We start from the raw sequence: 22,793 nt of genomic DNA, 5'->3' as shown, positions 1-22,793 counted from the left end.
GCCTGAATCTTCCTTCAAATGTATTCAGGAGTGTATGCTCTGCATATTTTTACATAAATTAAGTTTGAAGTCATTTTAGTTGTAAATAGCATGTAAAAAACTTCATGCATAAATTGCAAAAGGATACATGCATTAGTCCATTGCACTGAAAACAATATATAGGTGGTCCTCAGCAATCATAATTGAGCCTGCCCATTACAGTCATAAACCATGACGGTTGTAAAGTGAATCATCATATGATTGGTTTGATTTTACTGCCTTTTTGTGGCAGTAAATCACCATGATAATTAAATGAGTCCATGGTTGTGAAGCAAACTCATTGTTCATAGTGAGCCATTTTTGCCAAAACCCAGAAATACAGTTTTTGCAAAAATGTCATCAATCCCAGTCATTTGATTAGGGGCCTGGATGCTAAAACATGTGAGGAACGGTCACATGAATTGGGTATGTCTAATTTAATGAAAAGAAGGATTAGGGGTGCCATGACAGCAGTGTTCCAATAGTTGAGGGGCTGTCACAAAGAAGAAGGGGTCAATCTATTCTCCAAAGCACCTGAAGACAGGACATGAAGCAATGGATGGAAAGTAATCAAGGAGAGAAGCAGCCTAGGACTAAGAAGAAATTTCCTGACAGGTGAGAATAATTAATCAGTGGAACAGCTTGCCTTGAGAAGTTGTGGGTGCTCCATCACTGGAGGCTTTTAAGAAGAGACCGGGCAGCCTTTGTCTGAAATGCTATAGGTTCTCCTACTTAAGCAGGGGATTAGACTAGAAGATCTCTAAGGTCCATTCGAACTCTGGTATTCTGTTATCTGATTGCAGGGCACTGCAAACAGCTGTTAATGCATGCTAATTGCCAGGCACCTGAAATGCATTCAGAACCAGATCATAAATATCTTTTGGGGGACCAGTCATAAGTTTGAACAGTCACTAAGTGACCTGTCATAACATGAGGACTGCCTGAATAGTAGTTGTATGTGCAAATTCAGTGACATTTTATAATGCATGTCTTTTCTTGCCCTTTCTTTGTCTCTTTCAAAACTCAGCCAGTGATCGATGAAGCACTTTTGTTTCAGTCTTTTCAAAGCAGAGCTTTTGAACTGTTTTTTTCTGTGATTATGGGTAATTTCATTTTATTCACAGTGTCAGTATAATAGCCATAGTAACTTTTGTTTTCAAAATAAAACCACACTTTTCTGCAATTGAAAGCTGATCAGTAATTAAAAGTTGTCAAGCATTTAATATTTTTATATCCAGTTCTTGTGTGCAACAGTTTTTATAGGTGAACTATTTAAAAAGTCAGAATGCTAAAGGAAATGACAAATTTCTTTTTCCGGAAGAGAAAAAAATTTGTGCTGCCTGTTATAAACAGTATGTTATTTTCCTGCACTTGTTTTTTGTTGAATTCTATTGCCTCATTTCATAAGGACTCCAAAGACCTTTATCTTGATTTTTAATGAATATGTTTCTGTTAGACCAGATGTTCCAACCTATGCAAATAGTCCTCATAAGCCTTTTTGAACCTGGAATTAAGGTCATAAGTCAGGCCAGTTGTTAAGCAGGCCACCATATGATCACAACCAATTTTACAACCTTTTTCTGCAGTGGTCGTTAAGCAGATGTGATCGTTAAGCAAAGTGACCACTGGTGGGCACTTTTTTGCCAGAATGCTATTTTCCAGCAAAAAATAATAATACTATAAATCATGTTCATGTGACTACACAATGTTATAAGCGACCATAAATATGGCCCAGTTGTCAAGCATCCAAAATGCGATTGCAAGATTGTGGGGAGAGACCAACAGTCAGAACTTTGAAACCGGGTTGTAAATAGCCTTAATGAAGTTTGTCAGAACACTGATCAGTCATTAATAGCAATAGCAATTAGACTTATATACCACTTCACAGTGCTTTACAGCCCTCTCTAAGTGGTCTACAGAGTCAGCATATTGCCCCCAACATTCTGGGTCCTCATTTTACTGACCCCGAAAAGATGAAAGATGAGTCAACCTTGAAGTGGTGAAAATGGAACTCCTGGCAGTTATCAGAATTAGCCTGCAATACTGCATTCTTACTACTGTGCCACCACATCTCATTAGGGGACCAGTCGTAGTTCAAGAACTACTTGTAAAAAGTCGAGCAATATTCCATCTGACTTGGCTTCTGTAGAGTCTGGCTGCTGTCACTTATTATGACTGGGGCAGATTTTCAACCCTCAGTCGGTAGACCAGTACAGGGCTGCGGCATGCTAGCGACTGGTCCGCACAAACAAGCAAAGCCCCATCCTTGGGATGCAGGCAGCCCACAGAAAACCACAGAAAAACCTCTCTGCACGGAACCGGAGCCTGGTGCCCAAAAGGGCACCTGGGACCTCTGTTATAAGATCCTTCTCTTCCACAGTGAAGGTGCATTTGTGACTCTTCTCTCTCTCTCTTCAGTCAGTATGTAACTTCCATTCTAGTACAGTCTCTTTAGCACATCAAAAAAAAAACCACATCCAATTTTATAAGCATTAAGGTACATTCTAGAATTAGTGTTGTATTTAAGACATACAATAGCATATAAAACATGTTCTAAAGTGTACTTAACAAATGTGAGTTTTAAAATTATATATACATACTCACATACACGTACATCATACATATTCAGGGAGGAGTTCTAGTAAGAAAATCTTTTGGGTGCATGTTATGCTTATGGTATCAAGGTTGAATTGCTAAGATGCTTGCTAACCTCTTTAGCCGCTCAATTTGCCATAGAAATGGAGGGGGGGGAGAGTCGGGGAAAGAAACAGGATTTTCAGGAAGCTGTCCATGGACTGTGAGAAGCAAGGTCATCTAAAGCAGGTGTCTGGCAGAGAAGTGGACCATTTCCATAACAAACAGAAAGAATGTGATTGGGCAACGTGAACACATGGTAGGTGGGGGTTATGAAAAGCTGTTGTTAACTAACCAGAATTTCTCTATGGAAAACTAGAGTTCATTTTACTTCTTCATGCCGGGATGTGTATTTAATAAAAATTTATCTCTTATGGCACCTTAAGGCCATGGAGTTTCTTTAATGTTGAATTCGCCGGTGGGAAGGTTTACACATGGTTTAAGACAATACGCTTTCACCAATTTTTCCCCTAGGTTAATGTAATTTGTTTCCTGGAGTATGGGAGTGAGAAGGCATCTCTAGTTATATTAAACATCTTTTTTTCTGGTTAGCAGAGGAGCATGGGCATTCATAACAAAGAAAGGTTTCATCAAAATGAAAAACACTTATCATGGTGTCATGTCACAAGCCCCACCATTTATCTACTTGTATGCAATGTTACAATACAAATTCGAAAGGGTCAGGTTTATATGACACTTCATTATCTCATCTCCGGGTATCTACAGATAAGATACCCATGTAGGAGAATATATGCAATGTTAATATTTTGCTGCAAACGTAACAGTCTTATGGCAATTTCAATATGTACATTGCGTGATTTTTTTTGAATCACAGTCCACTTGATCAAATGCAGGGAATATGATACTGAAAATATGTTGGTTATATGTCTTGGTAGAGTGATTAATTCTGTTAGTTATTAGAAATGTAGGTTTGATCTATATGACTGATGGATTATAAATGGACGGCTCAGCTTTTGTCTTGGTTAAAGAGAGTATCAAAGTAAGTTTTGCATTATGTTTCATGCATTATGTACTTTGGATATCCAACCTATGTGTTCCCTTTGTTCAGGAGTAGTCATAAAATTGTTTCAATATTTCGAAGAAGTCTATCCTTGAAGCCTCTTCATGGGGGGAAAGATTCTGTTACCTCTGTAACATATAGATGGTTTTAAAGTTTTTCCAGGTTACTTGGAAAAGAAAAAAAAAATACTTTCTTGTGGTACAGGTAGTCCTCAATTTACAACTGTAATTGAGCCCAGAATTAAGTTGTGCCAGTCATAAACTGGATCACTGCACCTCATTTTACAAACTTTTTTGCAACTATTATTAAGCAAATGTCAAGGTCATTAAGTAAGCCTATTGTACCTAGTGGGTGTTTTGTTGCCAAGAAATCAAAGTAAAAATCAGTTTATAGGAAAAAACCCAACATAAATCACGGTCCATGAATGTGGGATGCTACAAACAGCCATAAATGAGGGCTGGTTGCCAAGCACCCAAAATGCAATCACATGACTGGGAAAGGGAACTTCAAAACTGGATCATAAATAAAAAATAAAATAAAATAAAAATAAAATAAATAATTCTAGGAAAGTTCATTGTAATTTCAAATGGTCACTAAGCAACTGGTCATAAGTTGCGGACTATCTAATACCAGGGGTAGGCAACCTTGGCTCTTTTATGACTCGTGGACTTCAGGAATTCTGGGAGTTGAAGTCCACAACTGGTCGTAAGTTGAGGACTACCTATACCAGGGGTAGGCAACCTTGGCTCTTTCATGACTCATGGACTTCAGGAATTCTGGGAGTTGAAGTCCACGAGTCATAAAGGAGCCAAGGTTGCCTTGCCCTGACCTATATCAGTGAAAAAGAGAACTTTGAAAGAGTTCCTAATAAAAGAACAAAAGGAAGAGAACTCATTTCCATAAAAGTGCTTTATGTTCAGTCATTTGTTATGCTCCTTTCTTCACCCTTGTCAAGTTGCTTTATCTGCATAATACGTTGTTGATAAATTAAATGCCAATTTAGTTAAATGTCATAATTTAAATTGTTACTATGTTACAATTGCAGTGAAAAAAACAAATCCTATATTAGATGTTTTAAATAGATTTTCTAATGTGTTTTATAATGCTTTTGAATGTAAATACTTTTTACAGTTTTATAAACTAAAGAAAATTTAAAAGAAAGTCTGGTGAAAAAAATGGTTATTTGGTACATTGCTAATTTTGTTGTTAGTTGCGAAGTCGTGTCCAACCCATCGTGACCCCATGGACAACGTTAATTAGTGCTCCATTAATCTAAGGTTTTTCCGTAAAATAAAGAAATACACGATTTTTGCAATGCAGTTGTCAAAATTGTCTACTATATTGTCTGAACCACATTTGTTAAACCTTATGCAGATACTTAAACCAGATAATTTAATTGTTTTTCTTTTATTTAACAGATACATTTCCATTTTCTTCTCTTGGTTGGAATATTAAATTGCCTCATACCGTATGGATTTGCCCAACAAAGTAAGTGGAATAATTTTAAAATTTGAATTCGTATAGTTTACATCCATTCTGAATTCATCTGGAAAGCATTGTATTCTTTTTAACAGCTGGAATTATGACTGTGTTGACACAGGATAAAGAAATCAGCACCGATTTCTTTCCTGGAAAGGGACTGAGCTTTACCTTCTAAATAATGCTGCAGGCCACCTGGAGGATTTTAAATTATTTTAGAAAACTTGAAACTGTTGTGTCACTCAGGTCTTATATAAAATTCTGTGCATTCTCTATTCTTGTATATTTTAATCTTCTGGACAATTAATAAAACACAAGGAAATACAACCCTAAAACTTCCTATCCAGATTTTTTACATGTAAAAATTTCAGCCTGTATTTATTCTACTCTGTGTTGATTTTCACTGTGCATGAAGCTAAATATACGGCACAGTCAGTTATGCACACAAATATTAGGAGCTGCCTTCCATATAAGAAATTACTTTTACAATAGCACTAATAACACTACATGGTGAATAGTTGGAATATGGAGAAAGACGTACTAATTATAACTTAAATTAGCTCTTTGATTGCATTTTTACAAAATCTGATCATATGTTTCTTATAGGTGGGAGCATTTGTATAAATGCTAATGCAAAATCATGTGCTGATTGTATACAAGCTGGCCCAGATTGTGGATGGTGTAAAAATATAGTACGTATTTTAACTATTTCAAAACAGTATTGGTATTACATAACTTATAATTGTGTAATTAATTCAAATTATGTGTTGTTATGAATTTACATGATTTATATTTATAGATATGTATAAATTTGGTAACCACAGGTAGTCCTTGACTTAAGAATACAATTGGAACCAGAATTTCCTAAACCTGTGGTGGCGAACCTATTGCACGCGTGCCACAGGTGGCACACAGCCATTTGTGTGGGCACGCGCACAGCTGCTGCTATCAGCAGCTCGCACAATTTTAATTTAATTTAATTTAATAATATTTCTATACCGCCCTTCTCCCGAAGGACTCAGGGCGGTGAACAGGGCAAGAATAAAAATACAGGATTACAAAAGTTAAAAAATAATTAAATACATGCCCATATACTAAAAACAATTAATACATCTTAAAACCCCAATAAAATAACAATAACAACCCCCCCAGTCCCCCATCAGGCCAGGCCAGCTTGTTCAAAAAAGTATGTTTTTAGCTCGCGGCGAAAGGAGCGAAGATCGGGCGCCGTCCGGAGCTCAACTGGTAGCTGATTCCATAGCTCCAGGGCGCCCACAGAGAAGGATCTCCCCCTGGGGGCCACCAATCGACATTCTCTGACCGGTGGCATCCTGAGGAGGCCCTCTCTGTGGGAACGCACAGGGCGGAGGGAAGTTGATGCCAGCAGCAGGTGTTCCCTAAGGTACTCCGGACCCCTGCCATGTAGGGCTTTGAACACCATTACTAGTACCTTGAATCTCACCTGGAAGACAACTGGTAACCAATGCAGCTCACGGAGCAGAGGTGTAACATGGGAGTATCGGGAGACTCCCAACACAACTCTCGTGGCTGCATTCTGTACCAGTTGGAGCCTCCGGGTGGTCCTCAAGGGCAGCCCCATTAGGCCGCTGCCGCCCAGAGCGGCAACCCCACCCAGCACAAATGAGGCGATGTAGCCAGCTAGCAAGCCCCATGTAGAGGTGCACACCCAAGCCCAGCAGGCAAAAGGCCATCCCGAGTGGGGAAAGCCGGATTCCCATCAGTGTCAAGGCTGCCCGGGCCCAGCAGAGATGGGGGGAGGCACGCAATCCTGGCTGGGAGTGGGGGGGCTATGGCGCCAATGGGGATCTGGCTTTCCCTGCTCGGGGTGGCCTTTGGCTTGCTGGGCATGGGCATGCTCTACACGAGGCTTGCTAGCTGGCCATTTTGCCTTCTTTGTGCTGGCTGGGCGAGTCAGGCCTCTGGGTGGTGGCGGCAGCCTAACGGACCTGTGGATCCTGCCCCAAATCCGTCTCCTGCGGGCCTCACCTTGCGCTTCTCTCCTTCGGCACCCACCTACCTGGAGCCTGACCAGGGGGGACCCCAGCCCCGCCACCATGAGCCCCACCAGCAGTCGCCAGAACAGAAGTAGCCATGTTATATGACCCAACTGGGAGCTCGTCCACTACCTGGTCAGCCCACCGGCATGGGGTCCCAGTGCGACTATTTCATGTATTTCCCGGCCCTGGGGGGAAGCAGGCCGCTACCAGGTCTTGACCCGGAGGAACCATCTCTATCTGGGTGAGATTGTCTGCTTCCTGCTGGTCCTGTGGTGCCGCTCGGGAGCCGGTGGTGCTCTGCGGCTGCCCTGGGGGGAACTGGTAGGCTCACTCTCGGCCCTGCCCTGGCCAGCATCAGCCCGGCTGGCGGCAGCGTTGGAGATGAGGCCTTCCTTGGTGAAGCAGTGGAGGAGGGCGTGGCTGGAGCCGCCAACAGAAGCACCTTCTGGGAGTTTCCGGTGCTCCTGATCCACGGCCATGGTACCCCGGGATTGACTGGAGTGGCCATCCCCCCTGAGGAGCCCATCGTGTACACTGACGAAGTCATCTTTCCGCTGACCATTTCTCTGGACAGGCTGCCTCTCAGCACTGAAAGCCAAAATCGTGGTGACCATCTGGTGATGTAACCAAGAGAGAAGCGAGGTCTGGGAGCGCGGCTACCTCAGCATCTTGCAGAATCAGGCCACTTCCCAGATCTTCTATAAAGAGCAGGGTGCCTTCAAGGCGCAAGTGAGCACCATGCTGATTGTGCTGCCCCCACCAGAGCTGAAGTGCAAGCAGCTGAACATTTGTGGGGAGCACTTGACAGTGCCAAAGTTCTGAACGCTGCCTCCCAGGATGACCTCTCAGTGTGAGATCCTGCCCAACCTGAATGCCAGTTACCTTCCCATGATGCCAGACAGCTCCGTCTTGCTAGTTGCTAATGGAACTGCGAGCTGCTGGTGACACCAACCCGAAGCATGGGGAGGAGAAACGGAGGCAGGTGGGGCAGATTCCCCGTGCATGAGACTGGGATTTTTCCCCCGCTATTGGATTTTTGCTACCAGACTGTATAACTTAATACAGAAAGGGAAGGATCTTCATTCTGCATCAAGTAAACTTTTAAGAAGTTAAAGAGTCTGGCAGCGAAAATCCTCCCCCTCCCCCTTATACCTTGGGCCAGTGTCATGCTGTAGCTGATCCAAGGCATGGAGAGCACGGCTGAGGGGTGAGTGCATAGCAGACATGCACACAGAATCCGCTGGTTTTGGCGGCGCTTCTGGTCAGCTGCAGCGCACCATGGAGAGCCTGGCTGATACAGGCAAGGCAGGAGCGCACACATATTCCGCTTTTTTCCTTTGACAGTGATGGGGTTAGGGTTGCTGTAGCTGATCAGAAGGGCTGCCGCAAACAGTGGAGTCTGTGTGTGAGTCTGCTACGCGCTCACCCGTCAGCCGTGCTGTCCATGCCTCGGATCAGCTGCAGCGTGCTGTGGAGTGCAAGGCTGATGCGGGCTAGGCAGGCTCACAAAGAGACTCCGCTTTTTTCTGCAGGGCTTTGGTGCTTGGCCAGCTCGGCCAATTTCCCTTTCTTCTCCCCTTTCCTCCTCCTCCTTTGACATTGGTGGGGTTTGGGAGATGATCAATCCCCATTTGTGGCGTGGCCGCCAACCAGTCACCGCGCCTTCCTCTCAGGAGGGCAATACCAGCAGCCAATGCCTTAGCAGGAAAAGCAGAAGGCAATGCCTCCCACTAGACCCGCCTGGCAACTCAGTAACTGCACTTCTCCTCAGCTCCAGGAAGCTTGTGCAATGGAAACTTTGACAGTGAGGGCCGTGGTGCGCTCGCTAAGGAGCTGCTACCGATTACAGAGCCGGAGAAACGTGCCAGGTGGGGGGAGCTGCCAATGCTGCTATCCTGAGGCTTGGCAGATTTCCCCCCCCTCCCCAGCAGCCATGATTCTCCCTCCCCAGCCAGCCACCATCTCCTGACCTATTGTTTGCCTTGCCGGCAGGCGGACACAAAAAATCACCATTCTTCTCGGCAGTGGCAGCCTAATGGACCTGAGCAAGGTGCTGGTGGCGCCGGCCCGAGGCAAAGGGGAGAGTGGGAAGGGGAGGCAGGCAGTGCAGCGGTTTGGGTACCTCGGCTCCATCCCAAGTTGAAAGCGGAGGCACAGCAACGGGATTGCTCTCAAACAATAAGAGCCAGGTGCACTGCTTGCTCATGTACACCCGCCTTATTGAGAGCAATCCTGCTGCTGCGCCTTTCTTCAACTTGGATGGAGCCAAGGAGCCACTGGTGGCCGCTTGAGTGGGGAATGAGAGCTTTGTTGCTGCTGCTGCTGCTGCTGGACCACACCGGGGCTACACCCTACTGCTGCCTCCTAAACTACACCTTCGCCACTGGATGTGAGCAGCGGCGGGGCACTCTGGCTCTGGCCTGGGGGAAAGCAGCGGCAGCCTAACCCTAACCACTGCCCTGCCCTCTCCCTCACTTGACCTCACCCTGCAGGATGAGCCTCCTGCCCACCACCCCACCCGCCAGAGATCCCATGGATCTCCCCCAACTCTGCCCAGCCCCCACAGGCATCCCTCCCCAGGAGCACCATCAAGGTGGCCATACCCACCCAGTCTGCTACACCCACCTGGCACCCAGCGATACATAAGTGCGTTTTGGGTTGCAGTTTGGGCACTCAGTGTCTAAAAGGTTCGCCATCACTATCCTAAACTGTACAATTGTTAAGTCATGCCTGATTTTATGACTGTTTTACTGCAATTATTAATCAAATTTGGCTTCCTCTATTGCAGGGGTCTTCAAACTTGGCCTTTTTATGACTTACGGACTTCAACTCCCAGAATTCCTCAGCCAGTGTGCTGAGCAGGCTGGCTGAGCAGTCAGTCCACAAGTCATAAAAGGGCCAAGTTTGAAGACTCCTGCTCTATTGACTTTGCTTATCAGAAGTCGCTAGGAAAGTTGAAGATGACTGTCATGTGACTGGGATGCTGCAACTGTTGTAAATGCATGTCAGTTGCTAACCACCTGGAGCACAATGACTATGGGAATGTTGAAATGATCATAAGTGCAAAGACCAGGTTGAAAGTCGCTTTTTTCAGCAACATCATAACTATGAATAGCCATAAGTTGAGGACTACCTGTAGATGTTGTTCTGGAGATGGCTTGGAGGAGAGCCTCTTATTAATAAAAAACTAGCAAGATAAAAATTAAAACTGCAATCCTATCAGCTCATGAGATAATATAGAAAGGAGAAGCAAGAAAGAATTTGCTTACAGCAGCCTGCTAGCCACAGTAGAAGACCAGGCACCTCACAGACTGCGGTTCAAACCTGCGTAAAGGATGTCAAGTAGAGAAGGCCCTTGAAAAAGATCTGAGACCTAAAGATTAACAGCATTAATCAGTCTTGTATTTTTCACACAACTTTGTTTTTCTGAGCCATCCAGTAAATGTTCATCTCCCTTCTCTCAGTCATCTCTGACTGGAGTGTCCCTTGTTAAAAATTGGCAATATATTGTTGGCTGTGGCTATCTGAAATTAAGACATCATTTTGAAGTCTAGGAATTGGATAAGAATATCAATTTTCTGCTCAAAACAAGAAAACATTTGTGGAGTTGTTCTAATCCGGCCATAGAGTGGGCTAGAAATGTGACAAAGCACATTAAATACTAAATGTAGGTCGTCGCAGGAAAACAAGCTTTTTTTTTCTTTTTGTGATCCTGTAGTCCTTAATTTAGGATAGAATTGAGGTGACCGGGTGGACCTGAGCATTTACTGGCCAGATGCCCTTCCTGAGGCCTATATGGAGTTCACAGCAGATATTTTTTCTTTACACTCTTAAGAAACATCTGCCACTACCTGGAACTCTCAAACTTCCAAGTGGGAGGAGAGTGTCTTTCTCAAAAACAAGGAAAAAATAATAATTATCAAAAATCTTTGCTGTGTTTGGGGAAAGATACTATGGCTAACATATGCATTTCATTTTTCTCACTGGATCCATACCCCTCACTATGTTGTGTTAGACTAATCATGTGCTTTAGAAGTGAATTATGCCTTAGTATGATAGAATAATATGGTGGAAATGGTAAGCAAGGGGATCTAAATTTAAAGTCACTCAGTCTCTTTCAATAGCAAGATGGGCAGCATATAAATTTAATTAATTAAACTGCTCTATATCTCATAAAAATGTGAGATAAAATTAGACCTTACATAGATCCAGTTTCAAATGAGACGCAGTCATAAAAGAGCCGAGGTTGCCTACCCCTGGCTTATACTATTTAGGCTGAAGATTGCTTTAAGTTGGCATCATAGTCCAACTGGCTTTGATACCTGTCAGTTCTGTCAGAAAAGTGATGGTCATTTTCATCAGTTACCTGACACATACAAGCTGCCATACCTTGGGGCTGTATTAAGATGAAATGGAATGCTCGAAGAAGGGTTTGATGGCCCAGTCCAAACTCATTGCCACCTATTTCATAACACCTAGATGATCTTTATAGAATGTATCTGAATAATCTTAAATTCTTCACCTGACACCAACAATTGAATAGATAATTGTAGAGGCAATTCAGTTTCAGTTGACTAAAATAAAAGAAAACCTAATGGCACAGGATAGATATATTGAACTAGCATTCTTCTCTTATTACATTTATTTAATTCATGTCCCACCTTTATTATTTTTGTAAATGTGTCAAAGTAGCAAGCATATCTAATACTCTTTCCTCCTCCTATTTGCTAGACCATTGTCAAATATTTTATGGGACAAACCTGTTCTGATTTTGGATCATTTGTTGGTAATACTAAGAGGAAAATGGTTAACGTTTTGCAAAAATAAACTTTACACTAATTGGCATATCAACAAATCATTACCATTAAACATCACATAAACCAGGGGTGTCAAACTCAATTTCATTGAGGGCTGCATCAGCAGTGTGGTCACTCTCGGTGGGCGGGGGGCGTGGCTGGCATGGGCGTGGCCTACTGGGTGGGTGTGGCCAGCTCAACATCACTTGCATCAGGCGGTCGTGGGCAGGACTGGGGTGGATCTGAGGGTCTCCAGTGGAGGGGGGTGGGACTCGGGCAAGTGCCAGGGCATGGTCCACTGGAGGAACTTCACTGAGCCTCAGGCTGTGCAGGGGGCCCCTGGACAGTGGCACGGACTGCCCAGAGCCCTGGGAAGCGGAGGTCAAGTGCCCAGCCCAGCCCTTGAGTTCCCGTGGCACCAGGACCCCACAGCCCTGTCTAGACTAGCCGCAGTTCCCTGAGGGGGCACCCAGCTGCACTTACCTCCTCCTCAGGGCTGCTGTTGCTGTGCTCGCTCTCCTTGGCCAAATTGCTCATGGTGGGTGCAGGAGGGCAAAGTGCGTGGGTCAGAGGAAGACCCACTCCCTCTCCATGTGAGAAGTCCTGGCTTTGTAACCAAAGCATGCTCAGAAGTAGGATGAGAGACCACCAGGAGATGGTGAAAGGGCTTCAGGGCTGCTGGTGGCCAAGTGCTAAGGCAGGACTTCCCTCAGACCCTTCCTCTCTCTTATTCCAATCTCCCTTCCTTCCTTCCTTCCCTTTCTTCCTGTTTCCCTCTCCTTCCTTCCTTCCCTCCCTCCCTCTCTCTGTGCTTAGGAAGGAACAAGGACAGGGGGAGAGGTTGGTAGTGCTTCTCTCAAAGATAAGAGTTGGAAGAGACCTTTGAGGTCTTTAGTCCAAGCCCCTGCTCAAGCAGGAGACCTATACCATTCCAGACAACGGAATATCCAATCTCTACTTAAAAGCCTCCAGTGATAGAGCATCCACAACTTCTGAAGGCAAGCCTTTTCACTAGTTAGTTGTTTTCACAAGTCCTTAGTTCTAGGCTGGTTTTCTTCTTGATTAGTTTCCATCTGTTATTGCCTTCTGATGCTTTGGAAAATACGTTGACCCCTTCTTCTCTGTGGCAGCCCATCAAATATTGGAACATGTCACCACCCTTAGTCCTTTTCACTAAGGTAGACACACCCAATTCCCACAAACATTTGTCATATGTTTTAGCCTCCAGCCTCCTAATCATCTTTGTTTACCATCCATTTAAACCAGATGGTCCCCCTGGTTTGGTTTATAGAACAGTGGCCAAGAGAAGAGCCTTCTCAGAGACAGCACCCCAATTATAGAACTTTCTCCCAAGGAAAATATGAACATTGCATCCCTCACCCATTTAGAGGCATCTCCAAACGCACTGTTCAGCTAGGCATATGTGGAATAACAACACATTTTATGGTCAAACAGCACTAAGTACATTACTACTAATATTTTTCTTTCTTAAAATACACACGCTTAATATTGTTTTAAGCAGTGCTAGCGATGCTTTACTATAGCTGTGTTTGAGAGTTTTCTTGCAAACCACCCTGGATTTCTCAGAAACTTAATTTTGAATTAGATGTTGATTTAATAAATTAGGCAGAAGAAGCAAATATTTAAATACATCTAAATAGCCACTGGATGATGGGAACTGTGGTCCATGACACCCAAAAGACATTAGTTTGGGTAAGGCTGGATTAAATTATAAAAGAGCAGATGAGAGGACGTAGGAGCAAGAAACACTTTACATGTCCGACAAAATAATTGGGGGGGTTGACTTTTAATTTCAACTCACACCAATTCCTCTTAACTTCCCATTCAATCCAAAGAGTTCTATTATCGCCTGGATTTTAGGGAGGGGAGGCAGCAAGAATAGACCACAAAGCCAATCTGCTAGTTTGCTTTCTTGCCTGCCTCCACACCACCTCCCCAACGCAGAGCGCCCCTTTTTTGTAACACCTTGGCTTCTTCCTCTTCCCCTCATGTCTCTCTGCCTCTCTCTCACGGGCACGCGTGCACACACACACACACACACACACACCCACACACCTTTCTCTCCAGCGGCCAAAGAGGTTCACACATTGCTGGTGTTCTGTACCAGCCTGCTACCGGCCCTGTAGAAAAGGCAGGGACAACCCCTTTTACAAGAAGGCAAGAGGCTGGAATTAAGCTTGCCAAATTTATTGATACAAACAAGACACGAACCAAGAAACAGGAGCTTTCAAGCGGTTGCCTTCAGAAAACCAGCCCTCCCACGCATTCCCCTTTTATACAGTTCAGGGCGTGGCTTCTCTCTGCCTCCTTCCGAGGTGCCCCATTGCCTTCCTCTGTTTACTCCTGATTGACTGCCTCCTGCGTCGGGCGTCCTTGAACAGGGCCAGCTGTGGGTCATCTTCATCCACGCTGTCAGGCTCACACAGCTGGGTCTCCGTCGTGACCAGGTGGGAGGGGCCTGGCTGAGGGCTCTCATTAGCAAGCTCTCCAACCCCCTCAGCAAGCTGTTCAACACCCCCCTCCTCCTCCTCTGAGTCGTCTGACCCAACTGCCGAACCCACAGGCTGACCCTGAATCACAACAGCTGGGCACTGGCAGTCCCAGGCTGCATCTCTGCATGACTTCTGCGTTCCCCTCTCCAGCCCTACCACATGGCGGAGAGGGAGACTGGGAGCTGGCCAGCAGTTCCAGGCTGCGGCTCTGCATGATTGTTGTGTTCCCGTCTCCAGCCCTACCACGTGGCGGAGAGGGTGACTGGGAGCCGGCCGATGCTCGGTTTGTGCCATCGCACACTACCATCTCCGTGCCTTTCATCCCACATGCTGGGCATGCCCTGGGGCGCTAGGCTTACAGAATGCCATGGCCGAAGCGAGGAAAGGTGCAGCAAACGAGAGCCGACAAGGAGAGGCCTGGCAATGCTGGGCGTGGGCAGGTGTGACGGGGTTAGGCTGGGAGGGGAGGGGCAGGCTGAAGCAAATGAGCTGCAAGTGCTGCTGCTGCACACCACCAGCCCCTGAGCACTTACTGTTTCTTGTGCGTTACCCAGGAGGGCGCCCAGCCCGGTTGAGGTGGGCCAGGGCTGGGGCAGCGGGGGCTGGTCCCTTGCCATTTCCGGATCCAGCCCGCAGGATTTGTGTTTGACATGTCTGACATAGACTGTTCTTCCAGTCTGACGGCAGACTTAGTAGCATTGCAATGAGATCCTTGATTCTAGTTTCACTAAGGAGACATCCTAAGATTGATCCTTACTTTCCTGGTTACAGATTTTCTTTTCCTACCAAAACCAATTATAAAATGTATTTATATTCAAAAATTGAACCAAAAATTTAACTTATGCAGGGTTAGAAATTCTGATGGAAAATTTTCTTTATTAAATGTGTTTAGGAACAGGGTGCAGAGTGATGTTTATTGGTGCTTTCGCTTAGAATAAATTTAGATTTCTGCAGGAGATTTGACTTGGTCTTTTGTGGTTTTGTGACCAGCTGTTAGGAAAAGCCTGTAATAAACTAAAAAGGGAATGAGGGCAGAGAACACCAACAGAATGCTTGCCTTTGCCAACTAATGGAACTGTTTGGTGTTTTAGACAAAGAGATGAACAAGGAGATTTGAGTTCATTGGCTATGTTTGTCTTATCTGTTTTCTGGTAAGTTATCCTTATTACTACTGCCTTCTTGTTGAACAGAAGAGCAAAATTCAGGATTGCACTGGGTTGCCATGTGCTAGAGGTAATGGGAGTTATGGATGAGTTCTTCCACAACATTAGTTGGATAAACAATCTTAAGTTTCCAGAATATTTAACAGGCAGGGAGAGAAGAAAATCAGCTTTTACAGTGTTAATAGAGTGTAAAAATCATAATGCTAGTTAAGAGTCTTCTCCTGGCACCTTTCTATGATCTAGGCTTAGTGGAAGAAAAATCACATTCAGTAAGTGCAAAGAAAAGGGATTTTTTCCCCTCAGACCTTTATGTTCCAGTTTCCCTCCCCCCCCCTTCCTTTCATTCATCACTGCAGGTCTGGAAATTTGAAGATTAGCATATCTGTTCCCTCTTCTTGTTCTGACAAGATTCAACAAAACCCTCATCCATTTGAAGGCAAAGAAGTTTCTTGCTTTATGCTTTGAGCATTTAGGAAAGTGCTTCTGCTTGTTTTTTTGTGTGAGGGCCCTCAGAGAGTAAAGATATTTAGCTTGCATTAATGGTACATCCGGTATCTATTAAGAGTGACACAGTTTGGTTCAGTCTGATCAGAAATCATTTTGGAGCTACACAGTTTTCTTGAATTTATGCAAAGTAGCTGAAATCTTTTCAAATGCAAAAGCAGTCCTAATCTTTTTTTTTAACCACCCATTATTTTTATATATACTTTCGCCGCCTAATGAGAAGGAAGGACTCACTGGAGAAGAGCCTAATGCTGGGAAAGATTGAGGGCAAGAGAAGAAGGGGACGACAGAGAATGAGGTGGCTGGATGGAGTCACTGAAGCAGTAGGCGGGAACCTAAATGGACTCCAGAAGATGGTAGAGGACAGGAAGGCCTGGAGGAATGTTGTCCATGGGCTCGCAATGGGTCGGACATGACTTCGCAGCTAACAACAACATTATTTACAATTCATAATCAGGGTGAATTCTGTTTTTTAGGACTTGAGTTGGTAGGGTGAAGAATACATTGTTTAAATATTCTCCTTTAACTTTGTCCTTTCATTTGGCCTTCTCTGTCTGTATTATAGTGCTGCCTCATGATTATTTAAAAACCATGCTTCTCTGGAGTCACACTGTCTGAATTTAATTATAGTCTCCTTGTTACATTAGAAGAGCAGAGACTAGATACAGATAATGCAATTGGACAAAGATACCACAGCTTTTGCATTCATTTGAAATATAATTTGAATTTTGAAATTTTTTAAATTTTGATTCCTCGTTTGTAAGCCTAATTTTCCAGATTGGGCAAATTTTTATATATATCTTAGGCTTCATCTCAGATTCCTTGCTGCTTGTTTAGGGAACAATTTATCATATGAATCCTGACTTATTAACTGAAATGGTACAGCCCAGACATATGTTTTGAAATCTAGCTTTGTATTTCTATATTTCAAATGTAAAGGTGAGATATAGAAACGTTTGTCTATTGGAGATTTTCCACTATTTTTAAGTAAATCTAAAAGATCAATATGTATGAGCTGGTCCATTTCACAGATATAATCTGCAGTGTTTCCTGCTTCCTTGACTATACTTTTTTGGCAATTGCAAGAATTTATATCCATCATGTCAGACTGTAAAAATAACATTTTTAACAAATGAACTAATGAACTATTCTAATGGTACTTTTTGCTGGCTTTTAGTGCAGGAACTAGTTAGATGCTATGAACGGGAGATTATTTTTTTTGTTTATTTGTAGTGTCTGACAAGAGACCTACTTTGACTAGGCATCATAATCTTCAAGGGTTTATAGCCTTGTATTAAACTGGTTATTTACACCATGCTTTACTAGGGGTACTAGTCTGCCCCTATGGCTAAAAGTATGTTCAAAAGATATTATAGAAGTAACAATAGAAGAGAGTACCTTGAAAAATCTACAGGTCAAAGAGCCGAAACAAACTCATCTCATGCAGGAATATTAGAAAATAATATAAATGAATTGTTGAAATACTGGCAGACTTTTAAAAATGTGGATTATAAAGCAGAGACAACAGTTAATAGTGGAAATATAAATGACAAGCCAAGGAAGTGGAGAATGGATTTAGAAAAGAGGTTTGCCAAAGTCTTGAAGAAGCCTTTGAGATCGGGAGAAAAACCAGTAAATAAAATCCTACAACAGGTTCTGAATGAAGATGAAGATTACTAAAAGGAAAAGGAAGAAAGACAAAACTGATTAACTAAGATTCAACCACGACTTGTTTCTATAAAATTCAGGGAAGCCTTACGGGGAATTGCTGACACTAGGACTGAAATGTTAATGATTTAGGGATTTGTGTATAGATAAGGGATGGGTTATGAGAAGAAGAGATACTTGTACATAACGTTTCAGGGAGTAAAGAATTACTGAGTTTATATTTTTTTGTGTGGTTAAAGTCAGAAGTTACTTTACATATTTTCTTTCTTTTCACCTCTTTCTTTTTTCTTGCACTTTCCTGTCATCTCTATTTTTCTTTTGCTTTTTGAGTTTAGTTTGTATTTTTTATTATTGATTTTTAATCAATAAAAGTTTATATACAGAGGGAATGAATGAAACTAGTTGTATAACACTTCCCACAGCTCTGTAGTGAATATAACCAGAAACAAATTACTGACTTTTGAGCTTAGTTCTCGGAAATCAGTTATCATGGTAGGCTGTTCTGTTCTGTTTTTGTAAAATTATGTAGGCTGCCTATGGGTTTTTTTGTGCTAGTTTGTTTGTGAGGAAGAGAAGAAAGGAGAGTAAGACCCAAAAAGTTAGTAAAGGAGAGCTTGTCTTTGGAAGAAGTCACACTTTGCATGTAGAAATTCTTAAATTCAATATCTTATCACCTGAAATTGAAAAGGATCAGAAGAAGATAATGAGAAGATCTCTGTGTCTGGGGCTCCAGAAAAATGCTATCTAGTCAAAATTTTATTTCTTTCATAGGGAAAAGCAGCACACTTTCATCTTTGTAGAGGGAGGGTGCTACATTTCCATGTTCTTCCCCATTTTTCTTCAGAAGAAATTATAGTTCTACTTTGTGAAATGCTTGACAAAACTACATTTCTGTTGCTTATAATTGCATACATCTATTCTTGTATGATTCAGAGTCATGGCCACCATCTTGAATATTGGGGCAAAAAAGTAGCCCATGAGCCGTCGTATCTGGTCCCTAGTAACTGTGGATTCTAATTGTGTCTTCTGTGTGGTGTAGTTCTTGTCGTGTTCTCTTAGTACTGGAGGGAAGCATATTCCTGGCAGAGGCTTTGGTGTTTCTCCTCCATGTGCCCTTCCTTTAGGAACATGAAATCATTCTTTGGGCTCCACTTGTCATAGCTTCAAAGCCCGTGCCTTTTGTAATGTGGCTTCTTGCCTGAAGCCGTAACTTTACAGCCAACATTAATTTATTGTGCCTTTTTTTCAAATACATACTGCATTTTTGTTACTTCATTACATACTATTTTTCAAGCAACTGCCTTCAAACGTATCTAAGACTATTTAAACAGAAAGTGTGTGATGTACACAGCTGAGGCAGATCTCACTAAATCTTTGATTGTATCCAAGTAACTATATGCATTTTAAAAGCTTAATTCATATTTGACTTTTAATAGTGAAGAATATTACAGCAACTTGGGTTCTTGAAAGCAGGATTGCACATAACTAAATACAAATGTACCATGTGTAATTTGTATTAATCTTGTTTATAATTCTTAGACCTTTTTGAAAGAAGGAGAATCTACTGCAGCACGATGTGATGACTTGGATGCTTTAAAAAGTAAAGGCTGCCCTCCAGAAGAAATTGAAAACCCCAGAGGATCACATATATTGCTAAAAAACAAAGAAGTCACAAATCGCATCAAAGGGACGGCTGAAAGTCTTAGACCAGAAGATATTACCCAGATTCAACCACAGCAAGTGCTGTTGAAGCTGCGGAAAGGTAAACGTATTTATATAAAAAAATTCACAGTGGGGAGATCAGGACAGATCCATGTACATAATGAACCTAGGATAGCGCTGGTCAGTATCTCAATTTGTGGTCATTTAAAGGAATTCTCTACTGTGAAAACTTACTTTTTTTTTGTTTCAAATTTTTTATCAAAGCTTTATTCCCCTAAAGTGGTAGTCAAACAGTATCTCATATGTCTTCAAATACTCATTTATTTATTATTTTTGTTTATACTTATCGCTTCTTGATGTTTTGGCTAGGATCAAGTTTATTGAAGAAATAACATACCAATTTAAATAACTTCATAAAACAACACATAGTATAATTTTTAGAGCATTTGTTTTTCATGATTAATTTTGAAATAAATGCAAAAAAATCAACATTTGAGACTGAAAAGGTCAATATTTAATTGAGCTTTTTTCTCCTAGGCTAAGGAATTGTTTAAAGAAAAATGTGTATATGCTTCTAGTTAATAGATAAAATATATGGAAATGGGAATGCCCAAAGAATAGATGAAGTGGAGGTGATGTTATAAAACCAGAAGCATAAATTACTTGCTTTCCACTGCTACCACTATAGCAAAATTAATAATGATCTGGCTTGTAAAGCCAAAAAGATTTTGCTAATAGTGGGTTATAGCTGTTTTCCAGAACTTGCAGTTTTTGGCACGGTCTTACAGGCCAATTCAGAATGTAATTTATGATCTGTAAAGCATAGTTTTTCTAGGCCGCTATGCTTCTCCATCATGGTTCAATCAAAATTTATAAATCAGTAAGAATTCTTTATATCATTTCCATAAATTTATCATAGCCACACAAGCAACTTCCTTATAAATGGAATATTACTTACAGAATAAATTTATGTTTTTGTTAAATTCTTTTTTTACCCAAATCATAGAATGATCTCCCATGTATTTGATCCCCCCACTTCATTAGGTTGATTTTTTAAAAACAAACCTGATTTTAAAATCTGTTTAAAATTTTAAAAAATCATTTTAATAATTGATATATTTTATTAATGTTAACTGAGCTTCATCCTTTGTTTTAATGTTTTGTTTTATTTATTGTTTGATAGCTACCTTTAATAGCCTTTTGAAGATAGACAAGGAAGAGAAAAAGTCAGAAATGATTTTTAAAAGCATATATTTTAGATAGAGTTCTCTGTACAGGTGGTCCTTGACTTGCAACCACAATGGGGACCTTCACTAAGTGATGTGGTCAGTAAGTAAGTCGTACCCAGTTTTACAACCTTTTTTGCCATGGTTGCTAAGCGAATTAAACAGTCATTAAGTGAATCTGACTTCCTCCACTGGTTTTGTCGGAAGCCTCTTGGGAAAGTTGCAAGTGTCAATCATGTGATCTCAGGATGCTGAAACCATGATAGAAATAGGCTGGTTACCAAGTACCACATTTTGATCACAGGACTGCAGGAATGCTGCAATAATTGTAAGTGCAAGGACTGATTGTAAGTCACTTTTTTTAGTGCTGTCATAACTTTGAAGGCTTGTTAAATGAATGGTCAGAAATCAAGAACTACCTGTAGAATTTTTGTAAAAAAGCCAATCCTAAGGAAGTAATGGTTCAATAGATATTACTTTATAATAAGTCATATGTGCATTGTGATGTGTACATATGTAACACATTAATTATTGAATGTTGGTATCGCTTTTATTGATACCTCTTAATGTTGCTTTTCTTGCAGACGTATTCTTAGTGATGTGTTGCATGCCTAAGTTAGATTTACATACTTACAATTTATAATATGAGGCTATGGTAATCCAAATTATGACCTCCAGTTTCATAATAAGTAGTTTTTATCTATGACTTTCTGAATGACTTTCTGAAATAAACAGCATTCAAATTGACTCAATAGCATAATACTTATGCAAAAACTATAACAACTAGATAATACTTTTCCTTCAAGCTTTTTTTGTTAGATGCCTTTCATGATAAAGATACTTCTATTCTTATTCTCTGCCATTTGGAATTTAGCTTAACTTTGCTTTCTTCTGATTAGGGGAACCACAAACATTTTCATTAAAATTCAAGAGAGCTGAAGATTATCCAATTGACCTTTATTACCTCATGGATCTGTCTTACTCTATGAAAGATGACTTGGAAAATGTCAAAAGTCTTGGAACCTCTCTGATGAGTAAAATGAAAAATATAACTTCAGATTTTCGAATTGGTATGGAATCTGCTTATGCATAAATTATGACGTTCTTTTTTCAATTTGATATATAGTTTGCAAATACAAAAGTGATTTATGAAGCCTCTTTTAGAGAACTATGATATTCTGCATCAGGAAGAAATTTCATATAACTTATGACATAAATATTCCTTGAATATCAAGCTAGCAATAAATTTGGGTATTACAAAGGTGAGCATCTGGAGATTGCTTTCATAGCTGAATCCCTAAACTGCTGAAAAATAGATGCAAATTACAGCACAGTCTATTCTAGTGATTGTATTCTAATTACTGAGAATGCAAGTAGATTCCCTATAAACTGGAATTTGGTTTTGACAATTGAACAAACCACTGAAAAATTCCTACAAAGGAAAGCAGAATCTGTCTTTTAATAAAAAAATAAGGTTTATTTAATGTAGTAATGTTGATTTCCTTAACCATAGACTTTATTCATTCCTAGTATGATAAAGGATGGTATGGTATTCCTTATAGCTAATCATAAAGGATGGTATGGTATTCCTTATAGCTAATCATTTCTACTTTTTAAGATAAATCACATAGACCAGAAACTTGCCCAGTATTAATTCTTGTGGTCTTTTGGAGAGCAGTGCTTCTGCTAGGATTGCCAGCAACAAAAGCTTTGCAAGGCACGAACTGTCTTATTTGCCTACTTTTATGTAGAACTTTTTTTATTGTATTGAAAACAGCAAAACTAGATTCTTAGATGTTATTTCTTTTCTTCTTTCTTTTAGGCTTTGGTTCTTTTGTTGAAAAAACAGTAATGCCTTATATCAGTACCACACCTGCCAAACTCAGGAATCCCTGCACAGGTGATCTTAACTGTACAAGTCCCTTTAGCTACAGGAACGTGCTCAACTTTACCAGCAATGGGAGCTGGTTCAATACACTTGTAGGGGAACAGCAAATCTCAGGCAATTTGGATTCTCCAGAAGGAGGATTTGATGCAATAATGCAGGTTGCTGTATGTGGTGTAAGTATTATTGACTTTTCCTCTCATCTT

At 41.5% G+C, this 22,793-nt stretch overlaps 1 protein-coding gene across 1 annotated transcript in view; it reads left to right on the top strand.

Annotated features, from left to right (window-relative positions):
* ITGB1 (integrin subunit beta 1) overlaps positions 1 to 22,793 on the top strand; it is a 49,790-nt gene that overhangs the window by 5,677 nt on the left and 21,320 nt on the right. Inside the window, 5 exon segments of the mRNA XM_083378356.1 lie at positions 5,092 to 5,161; positions 5,759 to 5,844; positions 19,354 to 19,576; positions 21,602 to 21,772; positions 22,525 to 22,763. Of these exon segments, the coding sequence (XP_083234482.1) occupies positions 5,092 to 5,161; positions 5,759 to 5,844; positions 19,354 to 19,576; positions 21,602 to 21,772; positions 22,525 to 22,763 (789 nt within the window).

The sequence above is a fragment of the Vipera ursinii genome (assembly GCF_947247035.1).
Source record: "Vipera ursinii genome assembly, chromosome: Z".
NCBI classification, from domain to species: domain Eukaryota; kingdom Metazoa; phylum Chordata; class Lepidosauria; order Squamata; family Viperidae; genus Vipera; species Vipera ursinii.
The sequence above is the reverse complement of the archived record's forward strand: the minus strand, read 5'-3'. Positions and strand labels throughout refer to the sequence as shown.